Below are 15,572 nucleotides of genomic sequence, written 5' to 3'. Positions count from 1 at the left end.
CATTTCCCCCCAGTAAGTATGATAGTCATTATCAGATTGAGGAAATCCCTTGCTATTCCTAGTTCATTCAAAGTTTTTAACATGAAGAGTGTTCAATTTTATCAAGTGCTTTATCTCCATTTATTGCATTTTTTTCAGTCTGTCAATACAAATTAATTTTCAAATGAGATAGAGATACTAGTTTGAAGCTTGTTTTTTACTGTTTTTACCTAGTTTTGTTATCAATAATAATACTGTTCTCATAAAATAAGTATTCCCTCCTTTTCTGATTTCCAAAAGAATCTTGAAGGATTGGCATTATTTCTTCCTTAAATGTATGATAGAATTCACCAGTAATTCTATAAGGTCCTGATAAATTGGGGGGGGGGGGCGTTAACTGTAATTTCAATTTCACTAAATAGAGATAGGGCTATTGGAGGCTCTATCTTTCCTTGAATGAACATTGGTAGTTTGTGTTTTTTAAGGAGTTAACTTCTAGGTTGTTGAATGTATTGGTATAACTTTGTTCATAAAATTGTTCTTTTTTATCCTTTTTTTTTTTTAAGATTTTCTTTATTTATTCATGAGAGAGACACACACACAGAGAGAGAGAGGCACAGAAACAGGCAGAGGGAGAAGCAGGCTCCACGCAGGGAGCCCAATGTGGGACTCAATCCTGGGTCTCCAGGATTACACCCTGGGCCGAAGGCAGGCGCCAAACCGCTGAGCCACCCGGGGTGCCCCTTTTTTATCCTTTCAATGTCTGTGGGATCTATAGTCGTATCAACTCTTTCATTCCTGCTATTAGTAATCGGTACCTTTTCTCTTTTTTCCTGATTAGTCTGGTGAGGTATATCACTTTCATTTATCCTTGCAAAACAACAAGTTTTGTTTCATCGACTTTTCTCTATTGTTTTTTTCTATTTTATTGACTCCCTGTTTCTTATAGTTCTTCTTTCTTTCTGCTTATCTTTGTTTTAATTTGCTCTTCTTGTCTTAGTATTTTAAGAAGGAAACATCACTCTTCTGAGACCTTATTTCTTTAATAATTTACTAATATTATAAATTTCCCTCAAAGAATAGCTTTAGCTGCATATGATGAATTAGATGTAATATGCTTTTATTATCAACGATTTAAAAATAGTTCCTAATTTCCTTTGTGATATCATCTTTGTTCCACGGACTGTTCAGAAGTAATATAATTAAATAAGAGATATTTAAGGATTTCCTGGATATTTTATTATCATCGATTACTCTTTTCATTCTATTGTCAGAGAGCAGACTCTTCAAGATTTCAGCAATTTGAAATTTATTGAGATTTAATTTACCAGCATAGGAATCTATGAGCATTAAAAAGCACAAGTATGCTTACCCATTTGCTAAGGTCAAACTTTCACATGCCTATTTATAGTTCTGTATATGGGCAAATATTTTGTTTGCATTGGCTTATCTCCATTTGCACCAAAAATTGTGAATCAGCATCAGCCATGACAGATGGCTTGAAAGGATAGTTTTGCCTGGAAAAAATACACTGGTATAGTAGTCCCCAGCTGAAAACTCGAAGTTGGTTCTAAAGTGCTTCCATCTCATCTCAGACACAGTTGGACAACATCATCCTTCCCTCAGTCCTTTCAACTTACTTTCCAATATTGCTTCTGCCCTAATCCTTTAGTTATAATATTAACCTGGAAATACATTTCTATCCTTCATTATCTTAAACTGATTTATCAGGGTATACTATCAGGGTATACTTCCACTAAAGCTGTTCTTCTCTAGCCATTTATCAAAAATTGAGGTCCACAGATTTGCAATAAACCCTAAAGATATAACCCAAATCCCAAAAGCTAATGATTCATTTGCTGGCTCTCTTACAGTTAAAATTATCTCCATAACTTTGTAGTAACTAAGTCTGTCTTTCTTCAAAGACACACTGCCAACTTACCAAGATTTTAGCTCAAAAATCAATACTGTAGAGAAGAAACTAGCTTCACAGGACAACACAGGTCTACTGTCATTCAGAAATCCTAAACTTATAATTCATAACAATCAAGGCTCAATCATTACTGACAGAAATTCCCTCAGAAGATTAAGAGATCTAGGGATAGGAGAAAAGTCATCAGAAAAAGGAGGAGAAAATGTTTTTAGTGAAGCAAGCAAGCAAAAAAATAGATTCCTGGGCTTAGTCCAACAAACATTTGTTTCCCACCCTTATACTCATCCCCAATTTCGATTTAACACTCAATCTGATCTGAAAACATTTTGTTTTAAAGAATGGAAGGTTGAATGGAAGAAAGTAAAGAAGGGCATCTTTTCTATTAACATGGGTTAATGCCTCTTCAATGCTTCTAAAACAAAAATGATAAAAAGTAATATAGAAGGACAAAAATATTTGTATTTACTAGCTATAGAGCATGTGATCCATGTTAATTTCATTACAAGTTCTTTAAAACTTTAAAATATCTTTTGGGTTTTAAAATCCAGAGATTCATGAAAAAGCTACAACTTTTATTGTCTGGCTTCTTAATCTTCAAGGATAACTTAAGCTATTATTTTTAATTAACAAAGCTTATTTTGTATCATCACAGGAAGAAATATTAGACCTTTCCAACACAGACTAAAGTTATTCCAAAATAAATAGAAAACATTCATCCTTTCACTAACAAAGGCATATAACATTTATATGCTACACGCATATTAGGGTACAACTGTTAATCATGAATATTATATAATCTTCCTATTTATATAAAGTGTGGTTTTAAACATTTTCCCTTTACTCACAAATTTATATAACTTTATCATTATGCTTATATATTTATTTAGTATATAAGACATATTATATAAGGCAACTGAGTATCTCCTAAAAATAATCTGAATTAGTGTTTCTCCCAAAAGTGGGAGACTTTTTGGTCTTTTAAACTGAGTTGGTTTATTATGAAGTGGATTGCTACATTTAGACTACTATCATGAGGAAAATGTATGCTGTGTTAGGCACCTAATACAATCATCTTAGTTTATTCTTAAGGAAGTCCCATGAACTTAACATTTATTATCTCCAAAGACAACCAATATATTAGTCAAATACCTTAGTCAAGAGAGGTTCATTCTGACAAACTGCATTGGCATCCTGTAGAGCCTGCTCATAATTCTTCAGAGTTAAATATAACTCTGCTCGCAGCAGCAATAACGAGTTATCTCTAGGAGCTGAAAGACATGGAGAATAGAAAAAAAATTAAATGACTACATTTAAAAATCAATCTTCAAGTCACTAAAAACATTAAATTGGAAAATAAACATAAAGGCAAAATAAACACTTCCTCCCTCAAATCACATGTGGTTTGGTAGCTTGGTAAGTATATTTTAAAAGACCTCTCTCAGGAAAACAGAAAGAAAATTAACAAGACTTCAAAATCAAGAAAAACAGACTGCTGAATACACACTAGGTTTAACATAATCTGCAATAATGAGTAAATGCTGAATCATCTTAATGCTGTAACTAGGTATTAAAAATGAAAAGATTTAAAATAACTTTCTTGAAGTACACAAGGAGATTCATGCTCAAGAAACAAAAGAATGCATAACTTGTCCTCTAATACAACTGCATGGATATGAACTTATCATCATAATTGTACCTACAATAGTATATTCTCTTAAGTGAGAAAAGAAGGGGGAAAAAATCTTTCTCAAACAGAAGAAAGGTTGAGAACTGCTCATATTAGACTATGGACATAAGCCTAGCTACGCAGAAGCCAAGATAGACTCTCTAATGTGTAGTATGTTTAGTCCTTGACCTGGCAAGATACCGTGGAAAAGTGACAGAACCATCACAGCCATTTTCATACTTCTGGACCTGGTTCACTCTACCTATACTCATTGCAGGATCTTTGAAAGAGAGCTACAGTATGCATTTTAATTGATAATAAATATTGTAAGTACCTAAAATGTGGTCTCATTTCTCTACCCAATACCCATTTAAGTTTGCTCCAAATCCTAGACTTTGACTCTCAAGCTAGCCACCTTTCCAAACGTGACTACCTCTCCTCTTAGCTTATGTAGGTAACTGAGCAAGAGTGCAGAATAGAACTCATGCAGAAAGACATCATATCAAGATGATGAGGCTACTTATAACTGTGTTACTGCTACATATGTTTAATGTAGAGAAGGTATGACAAGGAAAAAAAGTGTGGAAAAGAGGAAAGAAATGGCAGGAATGGAGAATCTTAACAATAAAAGCAATAACAAAACAATGTCTTTTAAAATGACATTGACTGGTTAGATTAGGAATCAACAACTTTTTCTGTAAAAAGCTGAAGAGTAAATATTTTAGGTTTTGCAGGCCAGGAAGAAATTTGAGAATATTGTACAAGTACTTAAATAACAATAGAGAAAACAAACTTTCAGATTTTTTTGATAAAATTAAAAAAAACATTAATAATTTAGTACTTTTTTTGTGACAAAGGTCTACTAATTCGAAGAATGGAATTCTTTGGGGGAAGGGATAACATTTTCCTTAAAGTTCAAAGTTAATGTTCCCTATCATCAAAATAAATTGAAAATGTTCGTGTTGGTTATGATCTGTAATGAAACTTTGTTTTTCATCTTGGAATATGAAATACAGATGTCAATCCACTAGGGTAGGATTTTAAATTGAGCATTTTATTGCTTAGAAGTTCTTTATTGAATCCTATCAGATCCTCCTATCTGTCTCCATAGTGTGTCATACAGGAAATATAATTACAGATTAATCATTTCCAACTGAAGATTAAGTGAAAATTCCTCAACTGCACAATTAAATACATTTTCAAATACAGAAATAATCTTTGGAGATTTTGGAAATCTCAAAAAGAAAATGCCACTGAAACTATAGCTGGAGCTTGAGAAATACACCTGCTGCAAATGTGGGTGAGAATGAAGATCTCCCACTTTGTTCCCACTTTGCCAGAGTTGATTCTCTTGAATCTTCTAAGCAACCATATCATGTGCAATCAGCTTTGATTCTGGAAAGCTAGTTTTTATTCTTTGTGTTTCGTTTTACTCCACATTGCAGTAACAGTGGTGATAGCATTTTCCTCTTATTTTTGAACTTAAAGAGGGATATGTGGAATGCTTTAACATGAACTATTACTATAAGCTCCTGACAGAGAATATTTATCAAATTAGTCAAGCTTCTTTCTATTCCTCGTTTTCTATGAAGACATTATAAGAAGTCGGTGAATTTTATAGTATGCTCTTTCAGCATGTGAAAAATTACATGGAGCATATCTCCTTAAATCTGTCCTTATAGTAACTACATTGAACAATTTGTCTAATACTTAATTATCCTTATTTTCTTGGGATAATCTCATCTTGGCCTTGAGTCTTACTATATTGCTAGATTCAAATACTAAGAGATTTAACTAAGATTTTGGCAGCTATGTACATATATAAGCCTATAAACTTTTTCCTAAGCTTTACTTGATTGTAGTATCAACACTAATCTCCTAAAATTAAATGAAAAATTTCTCATATCGCTGCATGATCTGAAATAAGATGAAAGTTAATATTCCTTCAAAGTTTGTTAAAACTTGCTTGACCTTTGTGTCTTTTTCAAAAGAAAAGCCCTGAGTAGCACTTCTATTTTATGATTATTGGTCAGTGTCAAGTTTTTACCTCTTCTTGGGTTAATTTTGATAATTTATAATTTCCTTAAAATTGTCCTTTTTATATAGGCTTTAAAATCTGTTATGTTCCTTTATATCTGCATTTATGCTGCCTTTTTCATTCCTGATCCTGTGTTTTGCTTTTTCTTCATCACATTTGCTGAACATTTGTTTCTTTTATTGGTCTCTGTAATGAATCTGCTTCTGACTTAACGAAATCAATTTTTTTTTGTTTCACTAATGTTTTCTTCATTATCTCTTTGCTTACACTTGTGTTAGTTTCATTATCTTGACAAAGTTTTTGGAGTTAAAAATACTCTTCATTTACATTTATTTTTAATCATTCTTTTCTAATGAATGCATTTAAGCCTCTACTCCTCACAGTCTAAAAGCTTTTACCGAAGTCCAAAAAAAGTCATTTCTCACCCAAGACACTGAGTGAATCAAACGGTTTTCTTTGTTGACTTCCACCATTTGTAATCCACTTATGACGCCAGAACTTCAAAATTTAATCTTTTAAAACATTTCAAGTAAATCTCTACACATTTCCTAAGTATTAAGCCTTAAGCTTAATAAAACTGAGAGAATTTATGGAGGAATCACTAAAAAATCGAAGAGGAAAAGCAACTTAAAAATTCTTTGTGTGAAGACAGCTTATGGAAGAAAAAGACATGTGTGCACCTTCCAAGAAATTGACACAAATATGCAAACAGTTTATAAATTAACCCTTGTACAGGGAAATGAGCCAAAAAGAGTACAGTCTGAGAATCAGGCTTTGTGAGGAAGAGACAGTCTACTGTCTGCATTTGCATTTAGGGTTAATCAAAGACTGTTCTCTTCCAACTGCAACCCAGAGTTGTCATTGTGCTGGGAGCTAGTGTTACCACCATAAGATCTGTCAAATGAGTGGGCAGTGGTGAGAAGTAGAGAACTGTACAAGTGTTATTTAGGAAGAGCTGAATGAATTGATACATAAAGCAATGACAGCTAAGTAGTGGTCCTGGTGAATATAAAGAATCAACAGTAATACTCCTCATGGGTTATTTGTTTAGAGTGATGTAAGGACTTATAAAGTGAAGGCTACAAATTTTAAGTGTGTATCTTGAACTTTTATATAGTATACACCCAAGTCATCGTGACCCAGATCAGGACCTAAGAAGGCTCCTTTGTGCACTTTCTCAGGTAGTACACCTTTTCTAAAGGTAACCAGCATTCTGACTTCTATCACCATGGATTACTTTCACCTGTTTCTGAACTTATACATGGGGCTATATGAATATACTCTTGTATCTGTCACTATCATTCTGTGAAATTCCTTCATACTGCTGTATGTCTGTTTCTTTAAGAGAATAAAAGACCTGCTGCATACTACACTGTATGATTTGATTTATATACTCATCCTACTGGTGGGTTGTTATCCAAATGTTCTTGGCATTTATTTATATAAATAAATATAAAGCTGCTATGAACATTCTTGTATAGGTCTTTTGTTGGGCAAAAGCATTAATTTTTTTTGTATATATTATTTTTATTGGAGTTTGATTTGCCAACATATAGCATAGCACCCAGTGCTCATCCCGTCAAGTAAAAGCATTAATTTCTATTTGGCATAGTCAAAAGTGTGAATACCGTGCCAGAAGTTATGTTACGTTTGGCTTTAGTAGGTACTCCTAAGTATATTTAACTTATACCAATTTCCACTTCAACTAGCAATGTAAGAGTTCCGATTGCTTCCAATACTTGCCAAAACCAGGTACTGTTACTTGTTTTCATTTTCAGGTATGTTCTAATATCTTACTTTGGTTTTAAATTTGCATTTGATCAGTAATTACATTGGGCACCCCTTCATATATTTATTTTCCATTCTGAGATCTAGTTTTACAAAGCATCTGTTCAACTCTGCCTATTATTTAGACAGACTTCCTTTTTGGTTCTTGAGCTATAAGCATTATTTTCAATAGTCTGAATTAGCATTCTCATTTAGATACATATTACCAATACACATCATCTTTTCAGTCTTTTGTGGAGGTCTCTGAGGAACAAAAGTTATTAATTTTAATTGAATTTATCTATCTTTTCCTGCATGGTTATGCTTTTTGTGCCTTAAAAAGGATCACCTCCCCTAAATTCATGAAAATATTCTATGATTTCTTTTAGATATCTGATTATAATTTCCATGTATGATGTATGATGGGCATCTAGGTTCATTTTTTTTTTCCAAATGGATAAGCAACAGACTTGGACTATTTAAAACACTCCCCCTTCCCCAACCATTTAACTCTATTGGCATCTTTGTAGCAAATCAAGTGACTGTACATGAGAGTCTGTTTCTATGTGTCTATATTTGGGCCAATACAACTCTGTGCTAATTACTGCAGCTGTATTATAATAAGTCTTGGTATCTTGCAAGTATCAGTTCTCCACTTTCATTATTTTTCTTCAGTATTGCCTTGGCCATTCATCAACTTCCACCAAAATCATTAGCTGAGATTTTGACTGAGAATGCACTGAATCTATAGTTCAGTATGCCCAGAACTGACATCAATACTGAGTTTTACAATCTGTGAAAATCACGTACCTTTCCACTTACTCAACTTCTCCCAGAAATGTTTCGTATTTCAGTGAAGAGGTCTTGAACTTTCAGGTATGTCAAGATTTACTCCAAAGAAGTTTTTTGTTACTTAAATGGGTTTTCTATTTTATTTTTTGGTTTTTACTAAGTATATATAATCATCACTGATCTTGCTGTATTAATCTTATAGTCAACAATCTTGATAATTCACTTATAATTTCCAATAGTTCAAATATTCCTCTGGACTTCCTATGTACTCCACCATGCCATCTACAAATAATGTTTTATTTTTCCAATCTTAGTACTTTTTATTCTCTCCTCATTGCAGCACCTAGAATCTTAATATGATACAAAACGGCAGTAACGGCAGTGAACAGCCTTGTCACTTTTTCCCTCAATGGTAATACATTCAATATTTCATTATGAAGATTGCTACAGATTTTTTAAAATTTAAATTCAATGTAGTTAACATATAGTGTATTATTAGTTTCAGGGGTAGAATGTAGTGATTCATCAGTTGCAATATAACACCCAGTGCTCATTCCATCAAGTGTCCTCCTTCATGCCCATCACCCAGCTACGCCATCCCCCACTCACATCCCCTCCAGCAACTGTTTCCTAGCGTTAAAGGAGTCTCTTATGGTTTGCTTTACTGTTTCTGTCTTACTTTTCCTTCTCTTCCCTACCTTTAACAGATAAACAGAACTTAATTTCTTGAATTCCACATGAGTGAAATCCTATGGTACTTGTATTTCTCAGACTTATTTTGCTTAGCATAATACCCTCTATTGCCATCCACGTCATTATAAATAGGGAGATTTCATTCTTTCTGATGCCTTAGTACTGCATTGTGTGTATGTATGTATATATATATATATATATATATATATATATATATATATATATAACCACATTTTTATCGATTCATCTGTCGATGGACGATGGATGTCTGGGCTCTTTCCAGAGTTTTGCTATTGTGGATATTGCTGCTATAAACATTGGGGTGCATGTGCCCTTTTGGATCACTATTTTTGTATCCTCTGGATACATACATAGTAGTGCAGTTGCTGGGTCATAAGGTGGTCCTATTTTTAACTTTTTGAGGACGTTTTCCATGCTGTCTTCCAAAGCGGCTGCATCAGTTTGCATTCCCACCCACAGTGCAACAGTGCTTCCTTGCCAATATCTATTGTTTCCTGTGTTAATTTTAGCCATTCTCACAGGTGAGAGATGGTATCTTATTGTGGTTTTAATTTGTATTTCCCTGCTACAGATTTTTGTAGATACTCTAATATATTAAGAAAGTTCCCTTGTACTCCTACTTCCCTGAAAGATTTTAACACAGCTTATATGATTTTTCTCTATTCTACAGATGTAGTGAATTACATTAGTTGAGACACAATGATTAGATGAAATAACATTTTACTTGATTGTGACCCGTTTTAAGTGTATCACTGGATTCAATCTGCTAATATTTTGTTTCCCAAAGGTAACCACTGCCCTTACCTACAACATGCTATTGTGATTTTGTCTGTTTGGATTTATAGATAAATAGAATCATATGGTAAAAATGCTTTTGAGTCTGACTTCTTTCACCCAACATTATGTTTGTGATTTGTCCATGTTGTAATGTGTAGCTGTAGCTGGTTTACTTTCTTTTTGTACAGTATTCCAAAAGGCATAATATATTTAGTCATTCATTCCATTTATTGGACATGTGTGTTGTTTCCACTTCAGGGGTATCTCTACATAAGGATATAAGCTCTTGCACATTCTTGTACATTCTTTCAGTGCACATATATATGTACCTTATTGAAACTGCTTGGCCAATATTCTATTTAACACTTCAGATACTACCAATTTTCCAGGTGTATAATTTGCAGACCCATCTGCAACATATGATGGTTCTCATTTCCTCCATCTTCTCCAACAGCTGGTATTGTGATCTTCTACACTTCTAGCAGCTTTTATTTCTGATTTATTTATTTGAAAGAAAGCATAAGCAGGGAGAGGGAGGGTATGGCAGAGGGAGGGGGAGGGGGAGGGGGAGACTCCTGCTGAGCAGGGAGCCTGAAGCTGGGCTTGATCTCACAAACCCAGAGCTCATGACTTGAGTCAAAATCAAGAGTTAGATGCTTAATGGACTGGGCCACCCAGGCACCCCAGCAACTGTTTCTATCTGTTCTATACTTACTGAGACAATAGCCACTAGGGCAAATGAAATGGTGTTGGAATGACAAAGGAAGTGAGACACGGACTTTTTAAATTTAACTAACTGAAAGTTAATTTTAAAAGCTGATATTCCATTGACTAGTGGAAAGCTTTTAAGTTAATCTGGAACAATTTCAACATGGCAATCTACTTTTTCAACACTAAGTTTTATGAAACAAACATACAGGAGGGATTTCTGATGAAAATTTTGTATCCAAATTGAAGTTGGCAGTACATGTAAAAATTACAATGCATTTGGAAGATCTGTTTGAAAAAAAAGTAAAATCTCCATACTTTACATTGAAGATATGTTGAATAGTATTTTCGATAATATAGGTTTAAAAATATTAAGATAAATGTTATCTGCTTCTGTTCATCTTTTACACGTGGCTACCAGAAATTTAAAAATTACATATGTGGCTTACACAATTTTTCCACTGGATAGTGTTGCTCAACACTACATATATAAAACATGATAGATGAAAATACAAAAATATACAGCCTGTTAAAATATGGATACAAGCTGCAAAAATGGTACAGGATATTTGTTATATAATACAGTTTAACTGCTCTATCCAACAAAGAATCCCCCAAATTAAATACAAGTGTATCTTCTAAAAGGGAAAACCTTAACTCTAAATTTAAAATAAAATGCATAATGAATAGAGCACACAAGATTCTTTTAGTAACAAAAAAAATAAGCGAAGTCTTCTTGGCTGGTGATTTAACTCACACATAACCTGTAGCAGAACCAGGGAATCCGAATCACCCTCCACATAGACTTCACCACCCCCCAAAAATTGTCAATAGAGTATATGCAGTGGGAATCAAGTACAATGACAGGAAGTTTGGTCTTTTTTTTTTTTTTTTTTTAGATTTTATTTATTCATTTATGAGAGAGAGAGAGAGAGAGAGAGAGGCAGGCAGAGGGAGAAGCAGGCTCCACGCAGGGAGCCTGATGTGGGCCTGGATCTCAGGTCTCCAGGATCACGCCCTGGGCTGACACCAGCGCTAAACCGCTGAGCCACCCGGGGATCCCCAAGTTTGGACTTTTTAAATGACATATTCTTAACAGGTGGGAAGAGAATCAGAGAGCCTGGTGCTGGCCACGAATTTCAGTAACTTTTAAAAATTAAACACACACTAGTTAATTTAACTAATAAACCCTAAGGACATCTAATGCCCTTTGAGAGAGAATGTGCAAATAATAAAAGCACAACGGAAAAGGATCCTCCTTCCTGGATTCCTTACTTGAAACCCCCAGAGCAAATCCTGCCCCGGCACAAGGCACTCCCCCGTCCGCGTGCCTCTAGGGTGCTGCACTTTCCTGCAGGACAAATAAAAACACCGGGTCATCCCGCCACTCCCGGGCGGCGGAGACCGGGTGGAAGGCGGTGCCGGCCTCACGGCCACTGGGGAAGGAGGCGGAGGTCCGGCACGGGACGGCCCGGGGGCGCACCTGCCTCTGCCGCTGGCCCCCTCGGGCGCCGGTTCGCCTTCCCCCCTTCGGAAGGGGGCCACCTGCGCGGGCTGGCGGGCAGCTCCGCGGGCCGACTTACCGAGCTCCAGCGCCTGGTCGCACCTGAGCAGCGCGGCGTCGGGCTGCTGCTGGCGCTGCAGGCTCCGCGCCTGGCCGGCCAGCCTGCGCACGCGGCCCTCGGCCGGGAAGCACTTCTCCAGCAGGCCGCTCAGCACCACGTTGACTCGCCGCGCCGGCGGCCGCGCCGGCCCCGGCTCCACGCAGCGCTTGCACACCGTCAGCCCGCACGGCAGGGTCACCGGCCTGTGCAGCAGCCGCCGGCAGCGCGGGCAGCCCAGCAGCTCCCGCGGCTCCCCCCGCGCCTCCCCGCGCGCCTCCCCGCGCGCCTCCCCGGGGGCGCCGCCCGGCCGCCCCGCCCGCAGCCGCCCCTCGCGCCGGCCCAGGGCGCGCGCGAGGCCGCCCGCCAGCTCCCCCAGCTCCTCGGGCCGCAGCGCGCCGAGCCGCGCGGCGCCGCGGAAGGCGCCCAGGGCCTCGGGGAGACGGTCCGCGCGGGCCAGCGCGTCCCCCAGCCGCAGGCACAGGCCGCGCTCGGGCTGCGCCAGCCCCGCCAGCCCCGCCAGCCCCGCCAGCGCGGAGCGGAGGAGCTCCGCCGCCGCCCCGTACTCGCCGGCGCGGAAGGCCTCGTCGGCCCTCTCCAGGCGCTGGGCCAGCGGCTCCCCGCAGTCGCCGCCGGGGCGCGGGGGCGGCGGGACCGGCTCGGGGCTCATCGCCGCGGGCTGTGGCGCCGCAGGCCGGACGCGAGAGGAGGCTCCGCCGCCCGCCGCCCTCCGCGAGAGCCCCGCGCCTGGGGGAGGGGCGGGGCGGGGCGGGGTCCCCCAGGGGCGGGGCGGCAGGTGCCGCGGGCCCACACCCCGGGCCGGGCGGGCGCACGCCGAAGGCCGCAGGCCGCGCCCCGAGCCCCGCGCCCCGCGCGCGTGGCGCCCCCGTCGTCGCCGGCTCGCTCCCGTAGGCCAGGCGGCCCGTGAGAGCCCCGCGGCCCCGCGCCTGTGTGCGTGCGCGTCCGCCCCGCCCCGCCTCCACGCGCCCCTCGCCGCGCGCTCCTTCCCGCCGCCGCCGCCGCCGCCGCCCCCACAACCTGCGGCCGCCGTAACCAAGGGAACCGGGCGGTTGCGCCGCACGCCGCGAATTTGACTTGGGAAATTGTCTCCAGGGACGCGAGAGCCCGAAGTAGGCGCTGAGCGGATCCCCAGCCAGCCTCCTCGGGGACCTCTTAAATTTGAGACCCAAACATTTTAGAGCAAGAGTTTTAATAGAGAACGTAAAGAGAGCCCATGCTGGGTGCCGGGGCAGGACGGACCTGAGAGACGGACAGGTGTGCGTGCTCTTGATTTAGAAAGCAGAAATCGAAGTTTTTAAAATGTCTCCTAACGTGGGGTTCTGCAGACCGAAGTTGCTGGAAGGAGGGAGTTAAAAGCTACGTTGGTGTATAAGCAAGGACTAAATGTTCCCTTCTGTGCTCATTAACCAGTTTTTAGAATTCTTCACTACATAAGGCCTAGTGTCTCACCATTTATTTTATTCTGTGAATGCAATAAAATGCAATATTCCAGAATCTGCATGTTCATTGTGTCAGGTCGGAATGTCTCTGTTCTAAATTGGTGAGGTTTAACGTTAAGACTGATGACTGAAGAAAATATAAAATAATCAAATCTGGCTTTGGGGAAGAGGAAATACCTCCTCATTAGGTAAGGAGAGAAAAATTAGACTAATTAGCAATAGGAAAAAAAGAGACAACTTTGGCGAACCTTCTAGTCCTGTGATCAATGTAGGGCAATCCCACCACCTCCCATCCCACCACCAGCCCTTTCCATGAATGATTTCCACCCCAGCTCTCTATTTTGACTGATAACATTTGTAGTCGAAGTAGGTTTTGATCTGTTTCTCATTACTGAATTATTCCAAACTCTCTCTTTAATCACTTTTGAGGGTTTTTTTTTTTTTAAAGATTTTATGTGTGTGTGTGTGTGTGAGAGAGAGGAGAGAGAGAGAGAGACAGCGCACAAGCCAAGGGAAGGAACAGAGAAAGAGGGAGAAGCCAACTCCCCACTGAGCAGGGAGCCTGTCCCAGGGCTCCATTCCAGATCCCTGGGATTATGACCCCAGCCCAGCAGACGAGCAGACGCAGACGCTTAACTGACTGAGCCACCTAGGCGCCCCTCCTTTTGAATTTTTATCTACTTTCTCTATACAGTAATAATTCACTTACCCAAAGATTGCTTATTCAACAAATTCACAACCAGAAAGCTAGGAGAAAAAAGCTGAGTAAATTAGAGCTACAAAGACGATACACTAAAGATTAACACGTGTCCCTCCATTTGTTTAGGTCTTCTCTGATTTCTCTCAACGCTGTGCTTTTTTTCACACTTATCCCTAAGTTTTTCATAATTTTTGACATAGCATAAATACTATTGTCTTAAGATTTCAATTTTCTCAAAAAAAAAAAAGATTTCAATTTTCACTTGTTGCTAGTATATAGAAATCTAATTATTCATTCCAATTATTCATTCTATGGGTTACTTAGAGGTATGTTCTTCAGTTTCCAAATATTTGAGGATTTTCTAGATACTTTTCTATTACTGATTCCTATTTTCAATCCATTGTAGTCAAAGAACATACTTTGTATGACTTCTTGAATCTCTTAAAATTTATTGAGACTTGTTTGATGGTTCAAATATGTAGTATATTAGTAAATGTCCATGTGCACTTGAGAAGAATACGTATTCTGTTGACAGGTGAAATGTTCTACAATAAGGATATAGAAGACCTGACCAGTATTACCAATCAGCTTGATTGGTAATATTCTCTTTTCAGCATACATATTCTTTTGATTTTTGGGAGAAGGATATTGAAATCTCCAGCTATAATTATGAATTTATTTCACCTTATGATTTTATCAGTTTTTGCTTCAAATATTTTGAAGGATCTCCCCCAAATTGATCTATAAACCCAAAACTATCTAAATCAAAATCCCAGCATGTCTTTTTGTAGAAATTAGCAAGCTACATCTGAAACTCACATGAAAATGCACATTACCTAAAATATCCAAAATTACTTTTAAAAAAATGAACAAAGCAGAGTCTTCAAGACTCTACAATAAAAAGCAACAATAACCAACAGAGTATGGTTTTGGTTTCAAAATAAACAAGTAGATCCATGGAATAAGTTAGAGATTCCAAAAACAGACCCACACATATATATATTGGTAATTGATTCTTGGCAAAGCCTATACAGTGGAGAAGGGATAGTCTTTTCAACAAATACTGCTGGACTAATTGGTTATTTATAGGCAAAAAAAGAGGAAGAAAAGGAGGAGGAGAGGGAGAAATAAAAGAAGAAAAAACTTTGATCTATACCAAGCATCATATATGAAAATCAACTCAAAGATTATTGACCTGAGGGGATCCCTGGGTGGCTCAGCGATTTGGTGCCCGCCTTTGGCCCAGGGCATGATCCTGGAGTCCCGGGATCAAGTCCCGCGTCGGGCTCCCGACATGGAACCTGCTTCTCCCTCCTCCTGTGTCTCTGCCTCTCTCTCTCTCTCTCTCTCTTTCTCTCTCTCTATGTCTATCATAAATAAATAAATCTTTTTTAAAAAGATTATTGACCTCAAAGTAAAACTACAGAACTTATAGGG

At 39.0% G+C, this 15,572-nt stretch overlaps 1 protein-coding gene across 1 annotated transcript in view; it reads right to left on the bottom strand.

The window, feature by feature from the left end:
* The window catches only part of LONRF2 (LON peptidase N-terminal domain and ring finger 2), a 47,250-nt gene extending 34,605 nt beyond the window's left edge, over positions 1 to 12,645 (bottom strand). Inside the window, exons 1-2 of the mRNA XM_025463994.3 lie at positions 11,958 to 12,645; positions 3,062 to 3,180 (exon numbers count right to left, since the gene is read on the bottom strand). Of these exons, the coding sequence (XP_025319779.1) occupies positions 3,062 to 3,180; positions 11,958 to 12,645 (807 nt within the window). The remainder of the gene's footprint in view (positions 1 to 3,061; positions 3,181 to 11,957) is intronic.
* Positions 12,646 to 15,572: the final 2,927 nt, after the last annotated feature.

This window comes from Canis lupus, chromosome 10, assembly GCF_003254725.2.
Source record: "Canis lupus dingo isolate Sandy chromosome 10, ASM325472v2, whole genome shotgun sequence".
NCBI classification, from domain to species: Eukaryota; Metazoa; Chordata; class Mammalia; order Carnivora; family Canidae; genus Canis; species Canis lupus.
Note: the sequence above shows the minus strand (reverse complement) of the source record. Positions and strands in the feature narration are given on the sequence as shown.